A 22,757-nucleotide genomic window follows, 5' to 3' on the forward strand; every position below is an offset into this window, starting at 1 on the left:
CACATATACTCATTCCCTCACAGACACACTCACTCCCTCACACACATCTATTCACTCCCTCACACACACACATATACTCACTCCCTCACAGACACGCTCACTCCCTTACACACTCTCCCGCACTCACACATTCCCTCACACACACACTCACTTATGAGTGGGGACATTCCACAACAATTGTTGCGGAGAGTTTACCGTTTTGGATTTTTGTTCTACTTGGGAGATGGACCTGGCTGTCAGAAGCTGATGAAGGGTGACCCGAAACATTAACTCTGTGTCTCTCTCCACAACTGCTGCCAGACCTGCTGAGTTTCTGCAGCACTGTTTGCTGTTGTTTCTGGCTGTAAGAAGGAGCATGGAACCCGTGTGTGGTCTGTGACCTATGGGCTGCACGATCCACCATCTGCATGTGGGGCCCCAAAGCCACCATCTTAAAACACAGCAACACACAACAGGTGAATGCTTAGGCAGAGGTGGTGTGTCTCTCTGAGACAGTAAAGGTTTGTGTATTCGCCCTGAGAAAGTACCCTCCCAGTCTTAAAACACAACTTGCATCCCCTGTGTTCAGGGTTCGAGCTGAACTTTCCCAAAAGTTTTCAGTGGTCTCCTAATTCGCGAGCCTGCCACTCGAACCCTGAAACAAAGCGAGTGTGGCCCACATGCTAGGAAGTGCTGCTTTTCTCGCAGAGTCACCGCTGTCTGTCAGGAATTGTCCTTTTTCAACCCCTGCTGAGCTGGGTTCACAATATTTACAGTTATACAAGTTCACAGCACAGAGAAAAACACCCTTCAGCCCATCGAGTCTGCACGGGTGAAAAACAGCCAGCCCACCCAACTATTTCAATCCCATTTTACCTCCAGCTCTTCCCAAAGCTTCTCTCGAACACATTGGCTTGGCCAACATGAGGGAATTGCAGTTGAGGGAGACATTTCCTTTCTATTTTGTGTGGGAGACCAGTTTTTTGTTTTAATTTAATGTTCTTTTCCCCCAGTCAACCTATTCAGAAATGTTATTATACATCTATGCAGCAGGTGGGACTTAAACCCAGTCCACGGGGTAGGGACACTACCTCTGCACCACGAGAGGGCCTTTCCCCATTCCAGTTACTCCCAGCCATGAGCCCATTTCATCTGTTGTCTCCATTTCCATCCTTCAGTCACAGTTTTGGCTGACACCCAACACAATGGCACAGCATGTGCAGGAGTCCTCTGAGGGTGTTCTCCACCGTCACGACAATATTCGGGACAATCACTGCACGTACATTATCCACTAGATGGAGTCTATGTGCTAATTCATTATACTGTGACAGTACTGACAAACATCAACTGCACACGACTTAGCAGTGTCTCGTGTAACTGAATAATACTGTCCACGAAACTCCACAAATTCAAGCGCTCAGCCTGCACCAGACTGAACTCAGTGCAGCTGGCTTCACTCAGTGTACTTGATACAGTGTACTTACCACAGTGAACTATGGAAAGAAAATGTAAAATGGACTCCATTGCATCCAATCATTGAGGTGATTTTTATTCCAAAAAGCTTCTTGTATAGTTTCTCATCTTTTTCTAACATGGTGGTCTCCCTACTCTCACTCACTGAATTCCATTCCTGAATGCCATAATCTTAACTGAATAACACCTTCCACATTCTCCATTCAAAGGAATGTCCAAAAATGCCAATTTATGTAAATGGTGTACAGTTATCTCAGATTGCTTTCTGTTTCCTTCCCAGTGGTAGTTATCTGTGGTTATATTATTTGCTAATCGCATTGCATGATAATTTAGCAGAGCAAAATATGAACATTCTCCACTTTCTTAATTTTACATACTTTTCTTCCCATTTCTGTTTCCCTCATTTTTTGTGGCTATTTGGGGCTCCCGATAAGCTGAGTAAAACTAAACTCCTTCTGGAAATAAACAATTGTCCATTCTCCAAAATTGCTCGTTCCAGTATCACATTGCAAGCATATACAAACTTCAGCCTTGTTGTTTGTGTGCCTGAGCTATTATGTTGGTTATCACTGTGCTTCCAATACACTGAGACATAATCTGCAGATTGTAAAGAGGTACCACTTTGTAGTTTGTATTGATTACGTTTGACCTTCTGTGCAAGACAGTCAGGTGGACAAAATATATCATAGGCAGAACTCCATTTTTGTTCCTACTTCGTGAATTCTTTAAGACTCCTCACGATTTGTCCCAGAAGCCTGTATAAAAGCAGTCACAACCAGCATTGCTGGAGCGCTTTTTGTATTTTTTTTAGATCCTTTGGTGTCCTGTGCCAGTCAAATATTTCAGAGTTCACTGATGCAGGAATTACAAAATAAAATGCCTGCTAAAGCAACCCATTTTGAACTATTAATTTTTCTGTTATGGCCCAAATGATTCAAACTGCATCATTTGCAAGCTTATTCTTTCATTCTTGCAGCTAATTTGGCTGTTGCTGCTTTCAAAAATAACATCTACATGTGCATCTGTCTTTGGGAACTTTGGACTCTCTTATTTGCTGCAGTCTGTGATTTCTTTGCTGGGAATTGTATCGTGGGGTCGTTCCTTGTCCACACATGAAAATACATCCCCAATGATAGACTTCTACATCATTATGTGAGAATATGTGAGATATTTTGTTCAAAGAGATTACAGCAAAAGTATTTAAACCAATTACTAATCTATATTTATGCTTTGGGTTTGCCCACAGGGCCCCTTTAGGGTGGAATAAACCACCCTTAATTGCTTTACTGTCCCACTAGGGAGAATCTTCCCTCACAGCCATGAGCAAATTTGAGGCCAGCTTCAACATCAATAAAATCAATTGTGTGTTCCAGATTTTGTACATTAAAACTTTATGCAGATTAATTTATCTCCTTGAAATTCCCTCAGCACATTGTGGTCGGATTGAATCTTTCTCTTTGCTGGAATAATACCAGTCTGTCATGCAATCGTTTAGTTGACTTCCAGGAGCACTGACATATGTGTCTGGAAATGTTCTGAATTTGATAGGATAGATGCTGTTACCGGAATCAGTCTTTTCAAAAGATGGATTACGACAGAATCCAGAATTATGAACTAATCGTAGAAGAAAAATGTTTTCTTTTCTTCTAAAGGTGACGGACTGCATTGTTGAATCACCACCTTTCCCAGCAGATAAACACTGAGAAACCTTGAACCAAATCACACTGCACAGACGTAGCTGTTTGGTCAGGAATCCCCCCGACTGCTGACATATTCAATTTCTCCAACCTGGCCCTTTCCTTTCTCAATTCCCTTTAAAACAGAATATAATGTTTCCTAACAACTGCTACAGAAAGGGATTTTCTTCAATGTGATGTTGACCTGGGAGCTTATCATAGTCTTCGAAATCTCCAGCTCTACTTTTAATGTACCTACCTGTGATGGAGGTCCAAGGATTTATATAGCAGGCCACATCAGCAGAGCCTCTCTGAGTTCTTGTGTATGTTCTTTCCTGTACCTCTTTTTCCTGAGTGTAACAGCTCTCAAAGAACAAAGAACAGGACAGCACAGGAACAGACCCTTCAGCCCACCAAGACTGCGCTGACACATGATGCTTTTCTAAACTAAAAACCTTTTGCCTCCACACAGTCTGTATCCCTCTATTTCCTGCCTATTCATGTTTCTGTCAAGATGCCTCTTAAACATTGCTATTGTACCTACTTCTATCTCCTCCTCTGGCAGTGCATTCCAGGCACGTGCCATCCTTTGAGTAAAAAATTTTAAACTTTACCCTTTTTACCTTAAACCTATGTCCCTTGCTAATTGATATTTCTGCCCTAGGAACATGACTCTGACTATCCATTCTATCCTGGTACCTCTATCAAGTTTCCTCCTCAGCCTCCGGCTTCAAGTGAAAACAAACCAAGTTTGTCCAATCTCTCCTCATAGTTAATTCTCTCTAAACTAGGCAGCATCCTGATAAACCTTTTCTGTAGCCCCTCCAAAGCCTCCACATACTTATGCTAGTGTGGTGATCTACACAATGTTCCATATGTGGCCTAACTAAAATTTTATACAGTGCAACATGACTTGCCAATACTCTGTGCCCTGACTGATGATGCAAGCATGCCATATGCCTTCGTGAACACCTTATCCACCTGTGCTGCCATTTTCGGGGAAGTACGGACCTGTATACCTAGATCCCTCTGTATTTTGATGCTATTAAGGATTCTGCCATTTACTATATACTTAGGTCCTGCATTAGATCTTCCAAAATGCATCACCTTGCATTTATCTAGATTAAATTCCATTTGCGATTTCTCTGTACAAGTTTCCAGCCTATCTATATCCTGCTGCATCCTCAGATAATCCTCATCACTATCCACAGCTCCCCCAATCTTTGTGTCATCCACAAACTTACTAATCAAACTACCTACGTTCTCCTCCAAATCATTTATATCTATTCCAAACAACAGGGGTCCCAACACAGATACCTGCAGAACACCACTGGTCACAGATCTCCAGTCAGAAAAATACCCTTCTACCATTACTCTCTGTTTTCTATAATGAAACCAATTCTGGATCCATTTTATCAGCTCACCACAGATCCCATGTGACTTCACCTTTTCTATAAGCCTTCCATGAGGGACCTGTGAAGGGCTTTGCTAAAGTCCATCTAGACAATTTCCTCCACCCTGCCCTCATCAATCTTTGTCACTTCCTCAAAACCTCAATCAAGTTTGTGAGACACAGTCTTCCCCACGCAAAGGCATGCTGCCTATCGTTATAAGTCTATATTTTTCCAAAAGTGAGTAAGCCCTATCCATAAGAATCTTCTCCAATAATTTCCTTACCACTGATGTAAGGTTCACCTGCCTATAATTTCCCCGATTATCTCTGTTGCCCTTCTGAAACAAAGGAGCAATATTGACTCTTCCTGTCAAAATGGATAATTCAGTGTTTTCCTAAAATGTACTCCATTGGCCACATCATTGTCCATTTATTTAACCTATCTATATCTTTTTATAACCTTCTTGTGTCCTCTTCGCAAATTGCTTTTCTACCTATCGTTGAATCTTCAGCAAATTTGGCAACCATACCTTCTGTCCCTTAATCTAATGAGTTAACAGTTGAGGTCTCAGTACCAGTCCCTGAAACACACTACTAATTTCATTTTGCGGACCTGCAAAAGCCCCTTTTACACCTACTCTCTGTTTCCTGTTAGGGAGACGATCTTCTACCCAGGCTAATATGCAACCCTCCACATTTATTTTCCACGGTAACGTTTGATGTGGCACCTTATAAATGGCTTCTGGAAATCTAAGTACAGCACGTCCACTAATTCCCCTTTATTTATGGCACATCTTACTTCCTCAAAGTGCTCCAATAGATTGGTCAAACACGATTTCCTTTTCACAAAACCACGTTGAGTCTGCCTGATTACCTTGAAGTTATTTAAGTGCTGTAATTTCTTTAATAGTAGCATCTAACGTTTTCCCTATGACAGATGTTGAGCTAACCGGCCTGTAGTTTCTTGCTTTCAGTCTCTCTCTCCCTTTTTGAATAAAGGAATTACTGTCACTGTCTTCCAATCTAATGGAACTGTCCATGAATCAAGGGAGATTCCACTGGTTGAAGTTATACTTTTCATAATGAAGTTTTCATGTCTCAGATGATGGTTTCCAGTCCATTTGGTGCTGTTTCATAACTCCCTTTCAAACAAATGAAAGCTAACAATATCATTAAGTTCCTTTTTTCAAAAATACATCACATTAATCCGAGTCAAATTATCATTCATATCCAAATAAATACTAGTTTTAAACTCATCAAACTGCATTGCCTATCTTGACATTTTCATCTCATAGTATAACGACAGTTATATTATGCATAAAATTTAATTATTCTTTTTCCCAGCATGTTGAAACTCTTTGGCCTCTTACTGACACTAATTACGTTTATTCCTGTATTTTTGGCTTTTTTAGTTTTCCACAATTTTCAATTGCTTGTGTTAATAAACTTTCACCACCTTATTTTGTTAGGAGTATACTTGAATAGATTCCAACACCAGGTATTATAAAACAATAGCAGGCTGTCATTATAATGTTACCATTTTTCACCAGACTAACATGTTTCCACTGAAACTAATTTTCGCAGGATAACACAGGATCCTGTCAATTTGTGCTTCACTCTTTCTATCACACCTGGTCATTTTTTTACACTACACATATAACTTTGTCAAAATGTGATAACCCTAACCTCCAGCAGACACTGCAGGGATACATCTCCTGGTTGAGGTCAGGCTAGAGTGTGAAAGGTCCCACTCTCAATCAGTGCACTGACATTCATGGTCTAGGTTTATAATTGCAGATGGATCACTGAGTCAACAAGCTGCCTGCAGATGTGGGTCATGGATGCCAACTTATCCACTGACTCCATGTTGCAAATTTGAATTAGGTTTTGGATAGTCTCCAGCTGTAGCCTGACAATCTCAGCCCATCAATAATGTCCAATACCTCAACCTATGATAGTATGACACATGGTACAAACAATTGTAGCTCAACCCAAGTTGGAGGAATAGCATCACATGGGATGGCACAGTGGCTCAGTGGTTAGCACTGCTGCCTCACAGTGCCTGGGAGCCAGGTTCAATTCCATCCTTGGATGACTGTCTGCACTGGTTTCCTCTGGGTGCTTTGGTTTCCTCCCACAGACCAAAGATGTGCAGGTTAGTTGGATTAGTCATGGGAAATACAGGGTTACAGGAATGAGGTGAGTCTAGGTGGGATGCACTTTGGGCCAAATGACCTGCTTCCATGCTGTAGAGGATTCTATGACCTCATCTTCTACCTAGACATCTTACAGTCCTCCAACATTGAGTTTAACAATTTCAGATCATGAACACCTCCCCACACCCCCAGGTCCTGTTACATACAGGTTGCTCCCAGCACGGCCACCCCATTTTCAAGTATTCACATTTCCAGTCAGCGCCTTTCAGCATTTATCGCTCTCTGGGCTTGACATCAACAGTCCCTTCCCTGCTTCTTTTCTCCCTCTCTCTCTCTCTCTCTCTCTCTGGGCATTAACCCCATCTATTCAGCTCGTTCCATACTGTCCCCGGTCATTAGTATAAAAAACCCTTTCCAGCTACTTTCATTTCTGATGAAGGGTCACTTGACTCGAACCATTAACTCTGTTTTGTTTCCAGCAGATGCTGTCAGACCTGCTGTGTTTTACCAGCAATTTCTGTTTTGGTATGAACAATTATACAGCTTTGTTATCTGTCTTTTACCTATGTTCCCAATGACCTTAAATCTTTAAGCTTCTTTGTTTCAAAGTAATTAAATCTACTACAGAGGACTAGTTAGGAATGGAATCACTTTATTTTGTCGGTACAATTTGTCTATAAAAATAATACAAAGTAATAAACAGGCCACCTCTCCCAATATCAGTGCTTGATTAGAACAAAATATATTTGCTGAAAGCCTCGCTTTTTCAAGCTTTTTTGTTTACAAGAAAAAGTAGCATATGCCAACCAATGCCTGCTTCATACCCAGGTTGAGAAATCTTCCAACTCAGTGCTTCTTAGTTATTTAGCAATTGTAAGATAAATTAACGAATTTTTCATTGTTTACAGTCCACGAGGAAACAAATTCAAAGCCTGATAAATTTAACATTTTAATCGCCTTTTTGGGTTTGTGTGAATACTCCTGCTTTAAAATTGCAAGGAAATGAAAGTTACTAGAAGTACAGTGAGGTGAAAATGGGGACATATTCCTATATTGTAGCAATATTGTACAAGGAAGAGATTTAGGATAAAAGTGCTGTTGGATGATGGAATTCCAATGTAAACCAGGCAGTGCTGGAGAAACCTGGCAGGTCTGGCAGCGTCTCTGGAGAGAGAAACAGTTTCAAGTCTGATATGAGTCTTGTTTAGAACTAATGGACCTGGAAAGCAGACGTTTTTGTGCTGTTGATGGAGGGGAGGAGAGCAAGTGGAACAGATGGTGAGGATGCCCAGGAGAAGCGACAAAGTGTTTGAGCTAATGGTGGTAAAAGAGCATGGATATTTAAAATAGGTGTAAAATGGAGTAGATAGGTCCAGTCTGCTGAGCGATAAATTAAGCAAGACATAAACAAGATGTAGGGGGTGACGGTGTGTGGGGGATGATGTAAGAAAAAATTGAGGGAAGAGGTCATGTCGTGAATTGTGGAACTCAGTGTTGAGTCATCGAGGTTGTAAAGTGCCTAAACAAAAAAAAGGTAAGGTGGTGTGTTTAGATGTTTGCATGTTTCTGACGCCACATGGAAGGAGCCCTGTATGATCTGGTTCTGTGGAATAACTAAATGAGACAAGTCAGTAGGGGAACAACTAGGGAACAATCATCAAAGGGTATGATTGCGTTTATATGGAAAAAGACAAGGATCAGAGTAGAGTACAAGTACTTAATTAGATGGGGCCGATTTCGTGGTTGAAAAGAGACTTGCTTGAGTAAATTGGAGTAAAATATTGGTAGGTGAAACTGTAAAGGATCAAAGAGCTGCTCTGAAAGAGATGAAAGTTGGGGTATAGTCGAGGTACATTCCAACAAGGGAGAAATGTAGGATAACTGTAGGTGTCCCTGGATGACACAAGAGATAAGGAATAAGTTAAAGTGGTAAAAGGGGCTGTATGACCGATGTCAAGTTGATAATACAAGTGTGAACCAGACTAGCTATAGAAATAAGGGAGGCAAAGAGAGACTATGAGAAGAGACTGGAACTAGCATAAAGGAGAAAACAAAATTTTCACCTAAAGAGAAGATTTGTCTGAAGACCAGAAAGGAAATATACACACGGAGGTAGAGTGCATGGCTGAGGTAATAAGTGAATACCTTGCATTTGTACTTACCATGGCAGAAGTTGCTGCCAAAGTCATCAGGAAGGTAATTGAGATACAGGATAGGCTAAAAAAATGATAAACATGAAGTATTAGAAATACTGGCCTGTAGTTGATAAGTCATCAGGACCAGATCAGTTATGTCCCAGAATGGTGCTGGTAAATAAGGATGGAAATTGCAGAGACATTGACCATAATCATCCAAACTTCCTTTGATACAGAGGTGGTGCCAGAGAACTGGAGAATCTCTACTGCTATATCATTGTTCAAAATAAGGGTGTGAGGTTAAACCCAGCGATACAAGCCTGGTCGGTTTAACCTTGGTGGTGGGGAAGCTTTTAGAAATGATAATCTGGGACAAAAGTAGCAGACATTTTGGTTTCACAATGTTTGCACACAAACTGCTGAAGCTGTCAGCAGGTTGAGAAGATGGTTAATAAAGGAGACAGAGTTCTGGGCTTTATAAACAGTACATAAGAGCAAGGAGCAAGAATAGGCCATTCAGCCCATCAAACCTGCTCCAATATTGAATACAATAATAGCTGACCTCATTGCAGCCTCAACATTACTTTCTTGCCTGCTTTCCCTAAACCTTCAATGATTCCTAATTAAAAATCTGTCTATCTCCTCCTTAAATTTATTCACTGTGCTAGCATCCACCGCACTCTGGGATAGTGAATTCCACAGATTCATGGCCCTTTGAGAGAAGTAATTCTTCCTCATCTCTGTTTTAAATCTGCTACCCCTTATCCTAAAATGATGATCTCTCATTCTAGATTGCACTACCTGAGGAAACATCTTTTATAATGTCTACTTTGTCAATCGCCTTTAATATCTTATATAAGTCAATTAGATCTCCTCTCTTTCTTCTAAACTTTGGAAAGCATGGGCCTAAACTGCTCAATCTCTCTTCATAAGACAAATCTGTCATCTCTGGAATCAATCTAGTGAACCTTCTCCGAACTGCCTCCAATGCAACTACATCCCTCCTCAAGTAAGGGAACCAAAACTATACGCAATACACCAGACGAAGAGGTGTAGAGCACAGGAGCAAAGAGGTTATGGTGAAGCTTTCTGAACACTGGTTCAGCCTCAACTAGAGTATTGTGTTAAAATCTGGGCACCACACACTCAGTTGGCTGCAATGGCTTTAGAAAAAAGTGCAGAAAAGATTTACAGGAATCATTCCAAAGGTAAGAAACTTCATTTACAAGGATGGATTGGAGAAGCTGGGCCTGCTCTCCTTACAGAAGAGGAAGTTCAGAAGAGATCAGATAGAAGTGGTCAAAATCATAAGGGAGCTGGACATAATTGATAGGGAGGAACTGTTCCCTGTGCTGGAGGGGTTGACAACCAAAGGAAATAGATTTTGGGTTCCGTTCTTTTGCCAAAGGTGACATGGATTTTTTTTTAACACAGCAGGTGGTTTGAATCTAGAATGAGCTTTGAGAGGGTAATGGGGATAGATTCAATTTAAAAGTAACTGTCTAAGGGCCTGTAGATTAAAAACGAGTGTAATGGGGAAACAGCAGAGAAATGGGAATAGCTGTTCCACTCCTACCAAATTACCCCCTTGTGTGTTGGAATAATTTATTAAAATTTCCCTGAAATGCAACATTTAAAATATTCTTTCACTGGGCAGATGGAGAATCTTGAAATATGATTCTCCAACACAGGAAAGGAATTTGTCACAAGCTCTCAACATAAGATCAATGTGCATGGATCTTCAGCCTCTTTAATTGTGCTCTTCACATGGTTATCAAGTGGCCCCTGACAACTGACATCCAATGTCCAATTCCCTCCTGTCTGCTCTATCTCTACCCCTCACAATGTTGTATATCTCATCATGTCACCCCTCAGCCTTCTCTGTTCCAAGGAAAACAACCCCAACCTCTCCAATCTCTCCTCGTAGCTACGACTCTCCAACCTTGGCAACATGCTAGTGTGAAATAATGAATGATTGTATTGTCTCTGGACTCTCTCCAGGCAATTACATCCTTCCTGTAATGTGGTGACCAGAATTTCACATAATACTCCAGCTGTGGCCTCACCAGTGCTTTGTACTGTTTAACCATTATATCTCTACTTTTATATCTATACCTCTGCCAGTGAAGGAGAGCATTCCATTTGCCTTCTTTACAACCTTATGTATCTGCACTGCTACCTTTAGGACCCAGTGCACTTCATCTCTCACTTCATCTACCCTTCTCAGTATATTCCCATTTATTTGCATTCCCTTTTACTGTTTGACCTCCCTAAATGCATTGGCTCCCATTTATCAGAGTTGAACTCTATCTGCCACTTTCCTGCCCACTCCACCAACCCATCTGTATCATCCAAACTAATCCTCTTCTCATTGTGGCTTCTACTCTCTGTCTTTCTCAAACCCAAGGACTTTTTGCCACTTCGCCAACTGCAGTCTTTTAAAAGCTGTGACCACAGTGCATTTTCTTTCCTCCAAACCAGGTCGGGAATAGTGCTGTAAATGTGCTGTGAATATCAATGACCTCCTCTCCATAAACATATTGTGGATTTACTGACAGAATGGTGTTGATGGGTGTGAATGTGCTACCCTGCTTTAAACAGCCAGTCAAAGAGGTGTCCAACTGCATAACTGGGAACATGGGAGAATGCAGTAGGAATGGTTATACTTTCTGCATATTTCAAAGTTAGGAGATGGTCTGACATATGAGAGCAGAGTTTTTAGTTGCTATCGAATTCTGTTCCGTTATCTGTTTTTAATTCATTCATGAAATGTGAGCATTGCTGACAAGGCTGACATTTGCTACCCATTTCTAATTGCCCTTATAAAGATGGTTGTGAGTCATGTTCTTGAAAAGAGCTGAATGGCTTACTAGGATCATGAAGATCTAGCATCACATTTAGACCAGGCTGGATAGGGACAACTGATTTTCTTCCCTGAAGGGCATTTGTAAATATAAATTAGTTTTTACAACAATCTGGTGGTTTTCTTGTCAGCATCACTGATGCTGACTTTTTATTCCAGATTACAATGAACTAAGTTTACATCTTCAGACACCTCTTGGACTCTCTCCTCTTTATTGAACCTAGCTTTTTCAGGGCAGAGTTTTGAATCGCGTAATACCCACCCCACTACCACAACCGTTCATATCCTTGAACCAACCGCATTTCAGCTCCGTCATTACACTTGCCAGTATGCCATTTTACTGGTGTTTTAAGTGATATTTTGAGATGCCTTATCCTTAATCACAGTGAAGTCACTCTTAAGATTCATTTTTGGTGGATCAATATTTTATGGAGCCATGGATGCCGTTAAATGAAGGTTCTGTGATAAGATGCCTGTAAAATTCCCATTGATTTGTGCAACACAGCATTGATAATTGCAACTGAGTTGAACGTCAGGTGAATGGAATCCTTACTGATTCATCTAGCTAGTGGCTTTGTGTAGCAAAGCATGTAAGGCTTGGTGCAGTCTACAATTCCCTGCATCTGCAAAATTCTTGTCATTCAGTAAAGTTTCATTGCCCCTTCATGTTGCTGCCAGATGTCCATGGAGAACAAGATGAGGTTACTCACTTGAGCAATCAAAGCGTTGGCAATTTGCTTTATTCATCAATGCAGATTATCCACTGACTGCAAATTTAACTGTGCATAGTCTGGCAGCATACAGATCACCGTCTTTTCTGATGATTTAAGTACAGTCCCCACCATTTAAACCACCTGTGTTTAAATTGAGCAATTGTTTGTTTAAATTAAGGAAAATAGTCACTAACCCATTTCCATGTAATTAATTAGAAAGAAACCGGCACTGCGTTTTACTCGATGGGCATTTCAGGCAAAAACGGGTGTTCAGTCAGGAGCTTGCGCTCATTAACAGAGAATTACTCGACAATAGCTTCAATAATAAAGTAAATTGCACTGCACTAGGGTCAGAAGTAAAGAACTCACCGGTGGGTAATTTATTTACAGACCAACATGGGATATGAAAGGCTTTGGTCATTTCTGAAAGACTTTCTCTTTTTCCAGGGCTCTGACTGATGTTCTGAAACAACAGGGTCAGTCTACCAGCAATCATGTTGAAAGAGATGGGAAGGTAGCAATTCATGTGCAACATGAAAGCATGCAGCCAACAAGCTCCAGGAGCACCTTTGGTAAGTTGTCCAATTTGTCAGGCTTTGGAATTCAATGAGCTATAGCAGTATTGTTTTAGTGCTTTCTTTGGTGATGACTTTCTTGAAATATTCTGTAAAACACATCACCTTTATTCTTGATATATTCTCACATTTATAAAGATTCCTCAATTTGAAATGTAGCTCCATTAGGAAATGGCATTCATTGCTACTTCACTGGATTGTATTCTAATGCTGGCTGATCTGATTTCTAAAATGTTTGAGATTCATGTGGGCAGGTATAAGCTCACTGAACTGAGTTCTCCAGTTTCTGATTATCTTGGCAGTCTCACCACCCCTTGCAATCTGAATGAATTACAATTCTGCTCTGATCAGACTCTGTGTCCTGTTCCAGTCCGGGTTGGGGGAATAAGAGAAAGAGGTAGGTGCTAAAGACAGAGCAGCCAGGAAGGAAAATTAGATTGATGACAATGTGAATCAGAAGTTTATCTTAGTAGTTTCTAGAGGACATTTGGGTTAAAATTACATGGCTAACTCCTCACGAATTAACATATCCCTCTTAATTCGTGGTAACTTTCCTGTGTGAATATATTGTGATTCACGATGAGCAGACATATAGTTGATTCCCTATGTTTCCTCAGTGTGTTCTTCTGTATATCATTCCATACATGATATACTGTAGAAAGGAACATATAGCACATAAGATGAGAAATTAAATGGAAAAGGTATAATTTACAGAAAAACCGATCAAATTACTTTAGATACTGTCCTATTAACAAGTTAAGTGTCTTGTGTCTGAACTAAGCCATTAGACTATGTCTATTATCTCTGATTTTGCATACATAAGTTTTAATAGAGGCTGGTCCCCATAAGAGCAATCTAGAACTACCATTAAAATTTTCTTTTAACATGAATTGCTGTTGTGAGTTTTTTGCCTTCCCTTTTGTGCAATTTGCAAGGATTAATGTTGTTCTTTAGGGAGAGGGAAAATCAACTGCTCATGAGGGAAAGCTACTAAAGCTCCTGTATGCAAAGGCTCGGATATATTGCTTTTGGCTTAACTGTAGGACAGAAAAACTTAGTATGTTTAGCCTTGTAAGTAAGGGTAATAGCCATTTTCTATTGTTTAATTCCAAAATGATGCACCCGAGTACCCAGTGCTTGTTTTGAACTTCGTTGAGTCTTCGTGACAGTTCAACCAACAGTGTTGGCAGGCTGTAATCAGGAGGTCACACCCTGAGTGTATCAGGTTAACTTAGAATGCGTTAAATGAAGGCTGTCATTTGAGAATGGTAGAGGTAAGGAACTATTGAACTTGAAGACTGAACAAACTTTGCCTGTAAAGTACTGAACTTGGGAAATCAGTTTTAGTTCATTTATCCTTGCCTTTTCATCTAGACAGTACAGGATTTGTCTCTGACTGCCTGAGGGTGTGGGACTGTTAGGAGCACTTTTGTTGCCATCTGTTGTGTAAGGTTCTGACAAAGAGAATTGCCATACTAATGGAGGAATAGGACTGATTGGAAGAAAGATGATGATACTAATATGTCCTCAAGTACTTGTAATTCATTCATGGTACATGGACACTGCTGACTGGAACATAATGCCCACCCCTAGTTGCTCTTGAGAAGTGGTGGTGAACTGCATTCTTGAACCACTGCAGTCCATGACCTGTAGATAGTCCAGCAGTGCTGTAAGGGAGGGAGTTTCAGGATTTTGACCCAGCAATACTGAAAGTACAGCAATATAATTCCAGGTCAGGATGGTGAGTGGCTTGGAGGGGCACTTGCAGGTGGTGGTGTCCTCATGTATCTGCTGCCCTCATTCTGCTAGATGGTAGTGGTTGTGGGTTTGGAAGGTGCTGTCTGAAAAGCCTTGGTGAATTTCTACAGTGTACCTTGAAGATGGTGCACACCGCTGCTATTGTGCTTTGGTGGTTGAGAGAGTGAATATTTGTGGATGTGGTCCTGGAATGGTGCCAAGCTTCTTGAGTGTTGTTGGAGCTGCACACACCCAAGCAAGTGGGGAATATTCCATCGCACTCTTGTCTTGTGCCTGGTGGGTGGTGGACAGACTTTTGAGGAATCAGAAAGTGAGTTATTTGTTGCAGGATTCCTAGCCTCTGACCTGCTCTGGCCTATTCAGTTTCTCGTCAGTGGTAACCCTCAGGATGTTGTTAGACAATATCATGCAAAATATTTACAGGCTGAACAAATCCTATCAAAAGCTTTATTAAGGAGCACATGTTCTTCACCAAAGAGGCAACAGAGGATCTGTGTCAGCTACTGCAAACTAGCCCTGCAAACACAGTCTCTTGTGATTGTGATTATTAAGAGCTACACAATTTTTAGACCTCTGGGTTATTCGTAAGAATCAGAGGGTATTTGTGCAGTATCAGCCACGATTCCAACTGGGTATTGATTTACCAAGTGTCTGTCACAATGTTTAGGGAAGCTGGGCAATTCATTTGGTTTAGCATCTTAGCAAGGTAGCAGGGGGTGAGGGCACAGGCTGCTGACTTCCTGAAGTGCAACAGGAGGCAATTCACAGCTACAGTAGCCAACTTGCTCAATTTCTCAAACTGAAAAGGCAACCATTTTTATCGTCTTGTTTATTTGAGGCAACGTGCAAGAATCTACCATAATGATGCAAGGACAAGTCTGGACATTGTCTTGGTGCATTCTCCTTTAGGAATTCCACCCTACCGGAGCTCTTCACACAGGATATGAATAGAGAAGCTTGTGTCTGCCTTGTTGTGATAAATATTGAGCTCTGTTGTTGGAGTAGCATGCAAAGGATAAAGTCACCGCAATCCCAGAAGATCATAGGGATATTCTCTCATTAGAGGGAGAGAAGGAGACAACTTGATGGTGAGTTTAATCTGAGGTCGCCATGCCTCAGGCAAAGGGTGATGTGAAGAAGGTGGGACCTTTATGGTGTAAGAATTGAATCTGTGCTGTTGACATCACTCTGCATCACGAGCCAGCTGTCCAGCCAACTGAACCAACCAACCCACTGAAAACCGAATCGTTGTGGTCTGTTTTGTTCTTTATTTACTCACTTGATGTGGGCATCTCTGGCCATCTCTAATTGCCCAGAGGGCTGTTAAGAGTCAACCACATTGCTGTGGGTCTGGAGTCACGTGTAGACCAGACTACATAAGAATGGCAGTTTCCTTCCCTAAAGGACATTAGTGAACCAGACAGATTTTTCCAACAATTGACAATGGATTCACGGTCATCATTTGACCCTTACTTCCAGATTCTTTACTGAATTCAAATTCCACCATTTGCTATGGTGGGATTTGAACTCAGGTCTGCAGAACATCAGCTGAGTTTCTGGATTAATAGTCTAGCAATAATACCACAAGGCCATCGCCTCCCTCAGAAATTGTACTGAGAAGAGCTCTGCCTCCTAAAGGCCTGTATGCCGACATTCCTGTTTTGGCTAATTTGGAGACAAAGCATTGGAATAGCTATGATTTGAGGAGCTGGCAGTGAATACACCTTAAGGCATTAGAGCACAGGTGGTAAATTATGTGTTCTCATCTGTTTAATATAATCTACCCATGTCACAATTGTCATCACTCCTCCTGTTCAAGCTTAAATAGTGACAAATTATTGAATTCAGTGCTCATCCTGCATCACATCCGATATAACTTCTTTGATATGACATAACCCTGCATGTTAATCATCTGAAGGAATAATTCTGGGCAGAATAATTCTTATTCTCATTTGATTATGATCTCCATAGATAACTAACTACTGCTCAGCTGTTTGACTATCTTGGCCTGTTTTACAACACAATGCTGTTTGATGCCAGATTCATGAACTGATAAGTTGCAATCCAGTTTGGCAGAAAAGTCAAGTATAATTTCAAAAAAAATTCTAATCACGTTTGCTGGATTTTGGAGTGAAAGTCAGCTTTCCCAACTGGGTCTGAAACCAAGAAAGTCTGTTTTCAAAATTACCTGATTTTCATTTCCAGTTATCGTGGACGAGTAACCGTTCTGCCAATTTACTACTCAGGCTGGGGAGGTAAAGGCTACCCCTCCCCCAACCACCAGTGACATTGCCCAAAGCACCTAAAACACTCTCAATGCACAAACAATAGGAGTAACATCACTTGTAAAGTGTATGTTTCATCAGTAAACTGGGAGCCTATTTGAGACTTGATATTGTTTGTTGATTTCATCAAGTTATTGGTGGCAAATTGTAACAGAGATCTTGAAAGTTATGAAGGGAGTTTGATAGGGTAGACTCTGTCTTCGGTTGAGGGAAACTCCTAAAGTAAGTGTTATAAATATAACAGAAGCACCGATACTTTCAATAAATTGTTCAAGAGAATCAACCTCATCCAGAGAGTGGTTGGAATGTGAAACTCACCACCATATGGATTGGACCATATTGGACAGTCCAGAGATGTGAAAGTTAGGTGGATTGGCCATGCTAAATTACTCAGTGTTCAGGGATGTGTAGGATAGGTGTGTTAGCCATGGGAAATGCAGGGTTACGGGGATAGGGTAGGGGGATGGGTTTGGGTGGGATGCTGTTTGGAGGGTCACTGTGGACTCATTGGGCTGAATGGCCTGTTACCACGCTGTATGGATTTCAATGGGTTCTATGGTTGTATTTAAGAGGAAGCTACATAGATATGAGAGACAAGGGATCAGAGAGATATGCTGATAAATGTTAAGATGAAGTAATGTGGGGGGAGATGTGGAATGTAAGCACCAACATAGACCAGATGGACCAAATGGCCTGTTGCAACACTGTAAATTCTATCAATTGTCTAGTATTGAAGCAACGTGAAATGATCCTAGCTGACCGTGGCAGGAGGCAGTGTGAGCTCCTCTCCTGTGTAGGGTAGGCTTGTCAACAAATGCATGGAGTAAAGCTTGAGTTTAAACTCTGGATTCAAACATGCTTGACGCTGACAAATACCTTTTAAAAGTATGTATAGTGCTGACTTAAATAGTTGGAGAGCAAACACTCATATATGACCCTTCAAGATGCAAAAGTTAACCACCGGTTTGGGAATTCTGTGCATATGAATAAGTAAACATGTATGGATGGAGCTGTCTTCCTGCCAAGAGAATTGCAGTTACAGTCAGGCAGTCAAAGCAGGTAAAGCTCAGCTTGAAATCATTGGTAGGTCCAGCCAGATAGTGACAGTATTAGTTATTTCTTTTTAATGTCAGGAACAATTATCATCAACATCTGAACCAGATTTGTATCATTTGCAAGGGGATTTAGAAACTTATGATGTGTATCTAATGGAGAAGTAGAGATTCAGTATTCCACAGTACCAGTCCCACAGGATTGATCTGATGGAGGTGGACTGGATTAAAAAGAACCTTTGTGTATTTTGGACTTGGATGTTTTTCACAGCAACAAATTGCTAATTTATTAACTAACGTACCTCACAGTCTTATAAACATTTGACAACTTGTCTCTTGTTCAAGATAATTACATGTGCTTTGTCTAAACGGAATTACAACATTTGCATCAGTCTGCAAACTGAAAGGCATCTGTACTTACCATCTGAAACAATTGTGTGAGTAATTGATTTCTGAAATAGGGTGTACTTAAAGGCATGCTATAAATAGGGAAGAACACATTTGAAAGTCCTTAGTTGTGTCGTTCATCCTTTTAGCTGTTATGCGAAATAATGTTTAGCTAGCCTGGTGCTTAGACTAATGGCAGGTAAAAACATCTATTGCTTCTAACAATTAGTAAGGAAATCTGCATAATTGCAGTGACAATTACACTCTTTTATTGCATGATTGATTCTGGCGGGTAATTTTCTACTTAGTGTTGGAAATAGCTTCCATCCGCACTTTCAAACTGTTGGCAATGATATTTGTTTATGAACAATTCTGAGTCTTTACTTTCCTTCATTGGACAATGTCAGTGATAAAATCTGTTCGGAGAGCTCAGCTGGCTTCATATTAAAGATGGACATGTTTTCGTCTGGACACTGTTAGCCCAGCATTGTTTGATTAATGAATAACATGCCCTGATTTGTACTTTTAAAGGATTGTTCATTCATCTGCTGTCTGCTTTTGGGAACAGAAGGGACTCCCAACATTTCGCCTTTTTCCTCTCTCCACATTAAACAGGAGTGCACCATTGTAAAATCCATTAATGTGAAACATTTACAATATGAGATTGCTACAAGTGTAGGTGATCATTTTCTACATTGCTGGTTAACACTCGTGAGAGGTGGAGTATGATTCAGCTAGGCCATGTTTTCTGTCAACTCTGATAATTTTAGTGGCACTGTCCTTGGTCCTACAGCCTAACAGATCAATCAGGACCTCTCAGTTTCAAAGATAACAATATGTCAAATAGATTGTAGCATGGCTGGAGTATTTTCCGTTCTTCAGATCATTGGCACAACTGTTAGGAAGGGCATCGGACGATCAGCATTTGTTTACCAGGATCATGAGAGACCATTAAAAGTATTCGAAAAGAGTTGATGGAATTATTTTCACCTTTTCTGCCTCTGTTGTTGTATTCTGATTCATCAAATGTCCACCTACTGTAGAGCCTATCCAATTTTTCATTTGAGTGGAATGAAAATTAAGCTTGTTCTACAATGAAAGTGATCTTCTCTACTAGATTACTGTTGATGTGGTATAGATAAAGATTAATTATGCTAGTCAGAAGAGAAGGCAAGAAAGTTGACCAATGTGGGAATTATATCCAGCAAAAAGATGTGTAATGCATGCTTGTTGGATTATGAAGTTGTTCATTTGTGGGGACATTTTCACATTGCCTCTCTTGATTCACTTTTCTTTCTTTCAAAAATGGTTGATATTCGTACACATTCTCATGTTTTCAAATTATGCAAATGAATATTTTTTAAGTAGCTCTACAAAGATGTAATCCAATTATTCAAAGTATTTGAAATGTGAGGGTCTGATCTCAAACAAAGGGGAAACTTGACATTTCTAAAGACGGAAAAAAGAAGAACTTCAATTGATTTAAATATTGGACAGGAAAATAATAGTTGTCTTCTGTAAATTCAAACATAGTTTCTCCTTTTCCTGTTACATAAAAGTGGAATCTGAATGAAACAAACCCCCGCAGTATGATGGCTTTAGAAGGCCAGGAACACGTTTTCAGTTGCAGTGAGATTTTCTGTGAATCACTGTTAATGGCTGGGCAGGTACAGCGGCCAGCATCTCTGCCTGGAGCCAGAAGCTGTAGGTTTACTCTCTACTCCAGGTTTTGATGGCCAATAAAAGAGTGTATACATAGGTTAGGGAGTTCAGGCCTGATTATGTCTGTTTGCAACATTCGGTGACTAGTCTAAATAATATAATGAAATGTGGGAAACTGACTTTTTAGTGGAAATGTGCTGGAATACAGCAACTTCTTTTTGGTAACTTGAAATTTGAAATGGAATAGAAACACAAACCTTGTAGAAACATGCCTTTCAGCCCAACAAGTCCACACCAACCCTCCATAAAGCATCCCATACAGACTCATCCCTCTACCCTATCCCCGTAACCCTGCATTTCCCATGGCTAACACACCTAACCTACACATCCCTGAACACTGTGGATAATTTAGCATGGCCAATCTATCTAACTTGCACATCTTTGGATTGTGGGAGGAAACCAGAGCACCCAGTGGAAACCCACACAAACTTGGGGAGAATGTGCAGACTTCACACAGACAGTTGCCTGAGACTGGAATCGAACGCAGGAGTCTGGTGCTGTGAAGCAGCAATGCTAACCACTGAGCCACTGTGCTGCCCTTTCTGGGAAAGAATTACAGCAGAGTTGCTATAGTACAACAATGTTGTTTTTACTTGCAGCATCACCCTACAAGAAAAAGATAATTAACAATTTGTATCGCAATTTGACTTTTTGAAAACACTTTATATAACATGTGGCAGCTGACCTCTGTGGTGTGACCTGGCTTCTCATTAGGGTAACGAGTAATGAGTTGAAGTCTGTCAAAGCTGAATAGACTGGGACTTTTTCTCCCTGGAGCATTGGAGACTGAGGTTTATAAAATCATGAGAGCATGGATAGGGTGAATGGCCAAGGTCTTTCCCCTAGGATGGAAGTGTCCAAAACTAGAATGCATAGGTTTAAGGTGAGAGCGAAAGAAAGATTTTAAAAGGACCTGAAGGGTAACATTTTTATGCAGAGGGTGTATGGAATGAGCTGCCAGAGGGAGTGGTGGAGGCTGGTACAATTACACCATTTAGAAGGCATCTGGATGGATACATGAATAGGAGGGATATGAGCCAAATGCTGGCAAATGGGATAGGTCAGGTTCGGATGTCTGGTCGGTGCAGACAGGTTGGACCGAAGGGTCTCTTTCCGTGCTGTGTGACTCTATCTGCTAGTGTCTGCGTGTATTTCTGATGGTGGTTGTAACTGAGACATTCACATGTTGAAATAACCAGAACTAGGTGTTTCATCCAGGAATGAAGCAAACCAGTAACCTCATCCTCATCATCTGCTCTCCCCACCCTCCATTTACAGCATTAAAAAAAAAGCTCCTTTCAGTTTTGAAGAACAGTCACATTGGAAATGAAATGTTAACTCTGAATCTCTCTGCACAGATGCTGCTAAGCTTCTCTGGCAGTTCCTGTTTTTGTAACTATTAACATTGGTTGGCTATTTGACGGGAATGCAGATTTTGTATTCTTCTTGTGTTTCACAGAATTCCTACAGTGCAGAAAGAGGCCATTTGGCCCATCGGTTGCGCACCGACCCTCTGAAGAGCTTTACACGAGGCCCAACACCCCTCCATTTTATCTCCGCACTTCCATGGCTAACCCACCTGGCCCGCACATCCCTGGATACTATGGGGCAATTTAGCACGGCCAATCCACCTAACCTGTGCATCTTTGGTCTGTGGGAGGAAACCCTCACTGACACAGGGAGAATGTGCAAACTCCACACAGACGGTCACCCAAGGCTGGATTTGAACCTGGGTCCCTGATGCTGTGAGGCAGCAGTGCTAACCACTGAGTCACCATGCTGCCCTATTTCTTTGTTACTTTGTGATGTAATATTCCAGATGGTCTGAAATAAAAGCTGTTAGTTATTATCCTGCCAGTTTGAGTGTTTATATGGATATAACAGGGGTGGCAAGGAAAAGGAGCAATCTATTGTTAAGGTTTAATACTGGGCATCATTAGTTATTTAGTAGTCTGCATTGTCACACTTTTTAAAGCATATCTGTATTGTCATTAGGCCAGAGGAAGAGGTGAATTGAATTATTTGTACTGCTCTCTTCTGTCCATAACAAAAATGTTTTATTTTTAAATTTTGTTTCCTATTTTTCCTTCTCTTTTAAGTTAGAAAGTATTACATTTCCCTAAACCCCATTTGTAAAGTCTAGTTTATGACTGAATAATAGCAAATCCTTTGTTTTTACCCGAAATGGGGTTTGTTAACTCATTCAAAACCCAGGGAAATGGTTTATAACAGTCATACACACACGTATCGAAGGATGAAAGAGAAGGGACAGGTGAGCAGTTACAAATTCCAAATAAATTAAAAACAAATGTATTGGAATTAGTTGACATGAATTAGAGAGTCCAGTGAGTCAGTGTCCAGTGGAAGTTGTTGTAATGGCTGAGTTTAGAAATCTGTTTTGTTGTTCAGTTGCTGTTGAATGTGCAGCAGCTGTAAACTAGGGATGGGTTTGTTTTGAGGGTGAAATTGCAGGATTGAATCCAGAAGCAGACCTTTGCAAGAGGCTGAGATCTGAGGCACTTGTTACCTAAGCAAGGAGATACTTATGATGTGTCATCTTCTGGTATTACAAGCAGACTAAGTTAAAAAA

General features: G+C 40.8%; 1 protein-coding gene across 1 annotated transcript in view; it reads left to right on the top strand.

The window, feature by feature from the left end:
• shisa9a (shisa family member 9a) overlaps nt 1-22,757 on the top strand; it is a 272,143-nt gene that overhangs the window by 3,706 nt on the left and 245,680 nt on the right. Inside the window, exon 2 of the mRNA XM_048609636.1 lies at nt 12,836-12,960. Coding sequence (XP_048465593.1) covers nt 12,836-12,960 — 125 coding nt within the window. The remainder of the gene's footprint in view (nt 1-12,835; nt 12,961-22,757) is intronic.

Source organism: Rhincodon typus, chromosome 21, assembly GCF_021869965.1.
Source record: "Rhincodon typus isolate 14 chromosome 21, sRhiTyp1.1, whole genome shotgun sequence".
NCBI lineage: Eukaryota > Metazoa > Chordata > Chondrichthyes > Orectolobiformes > Rhincodontidae > Rhincodon > Rhincodon typus.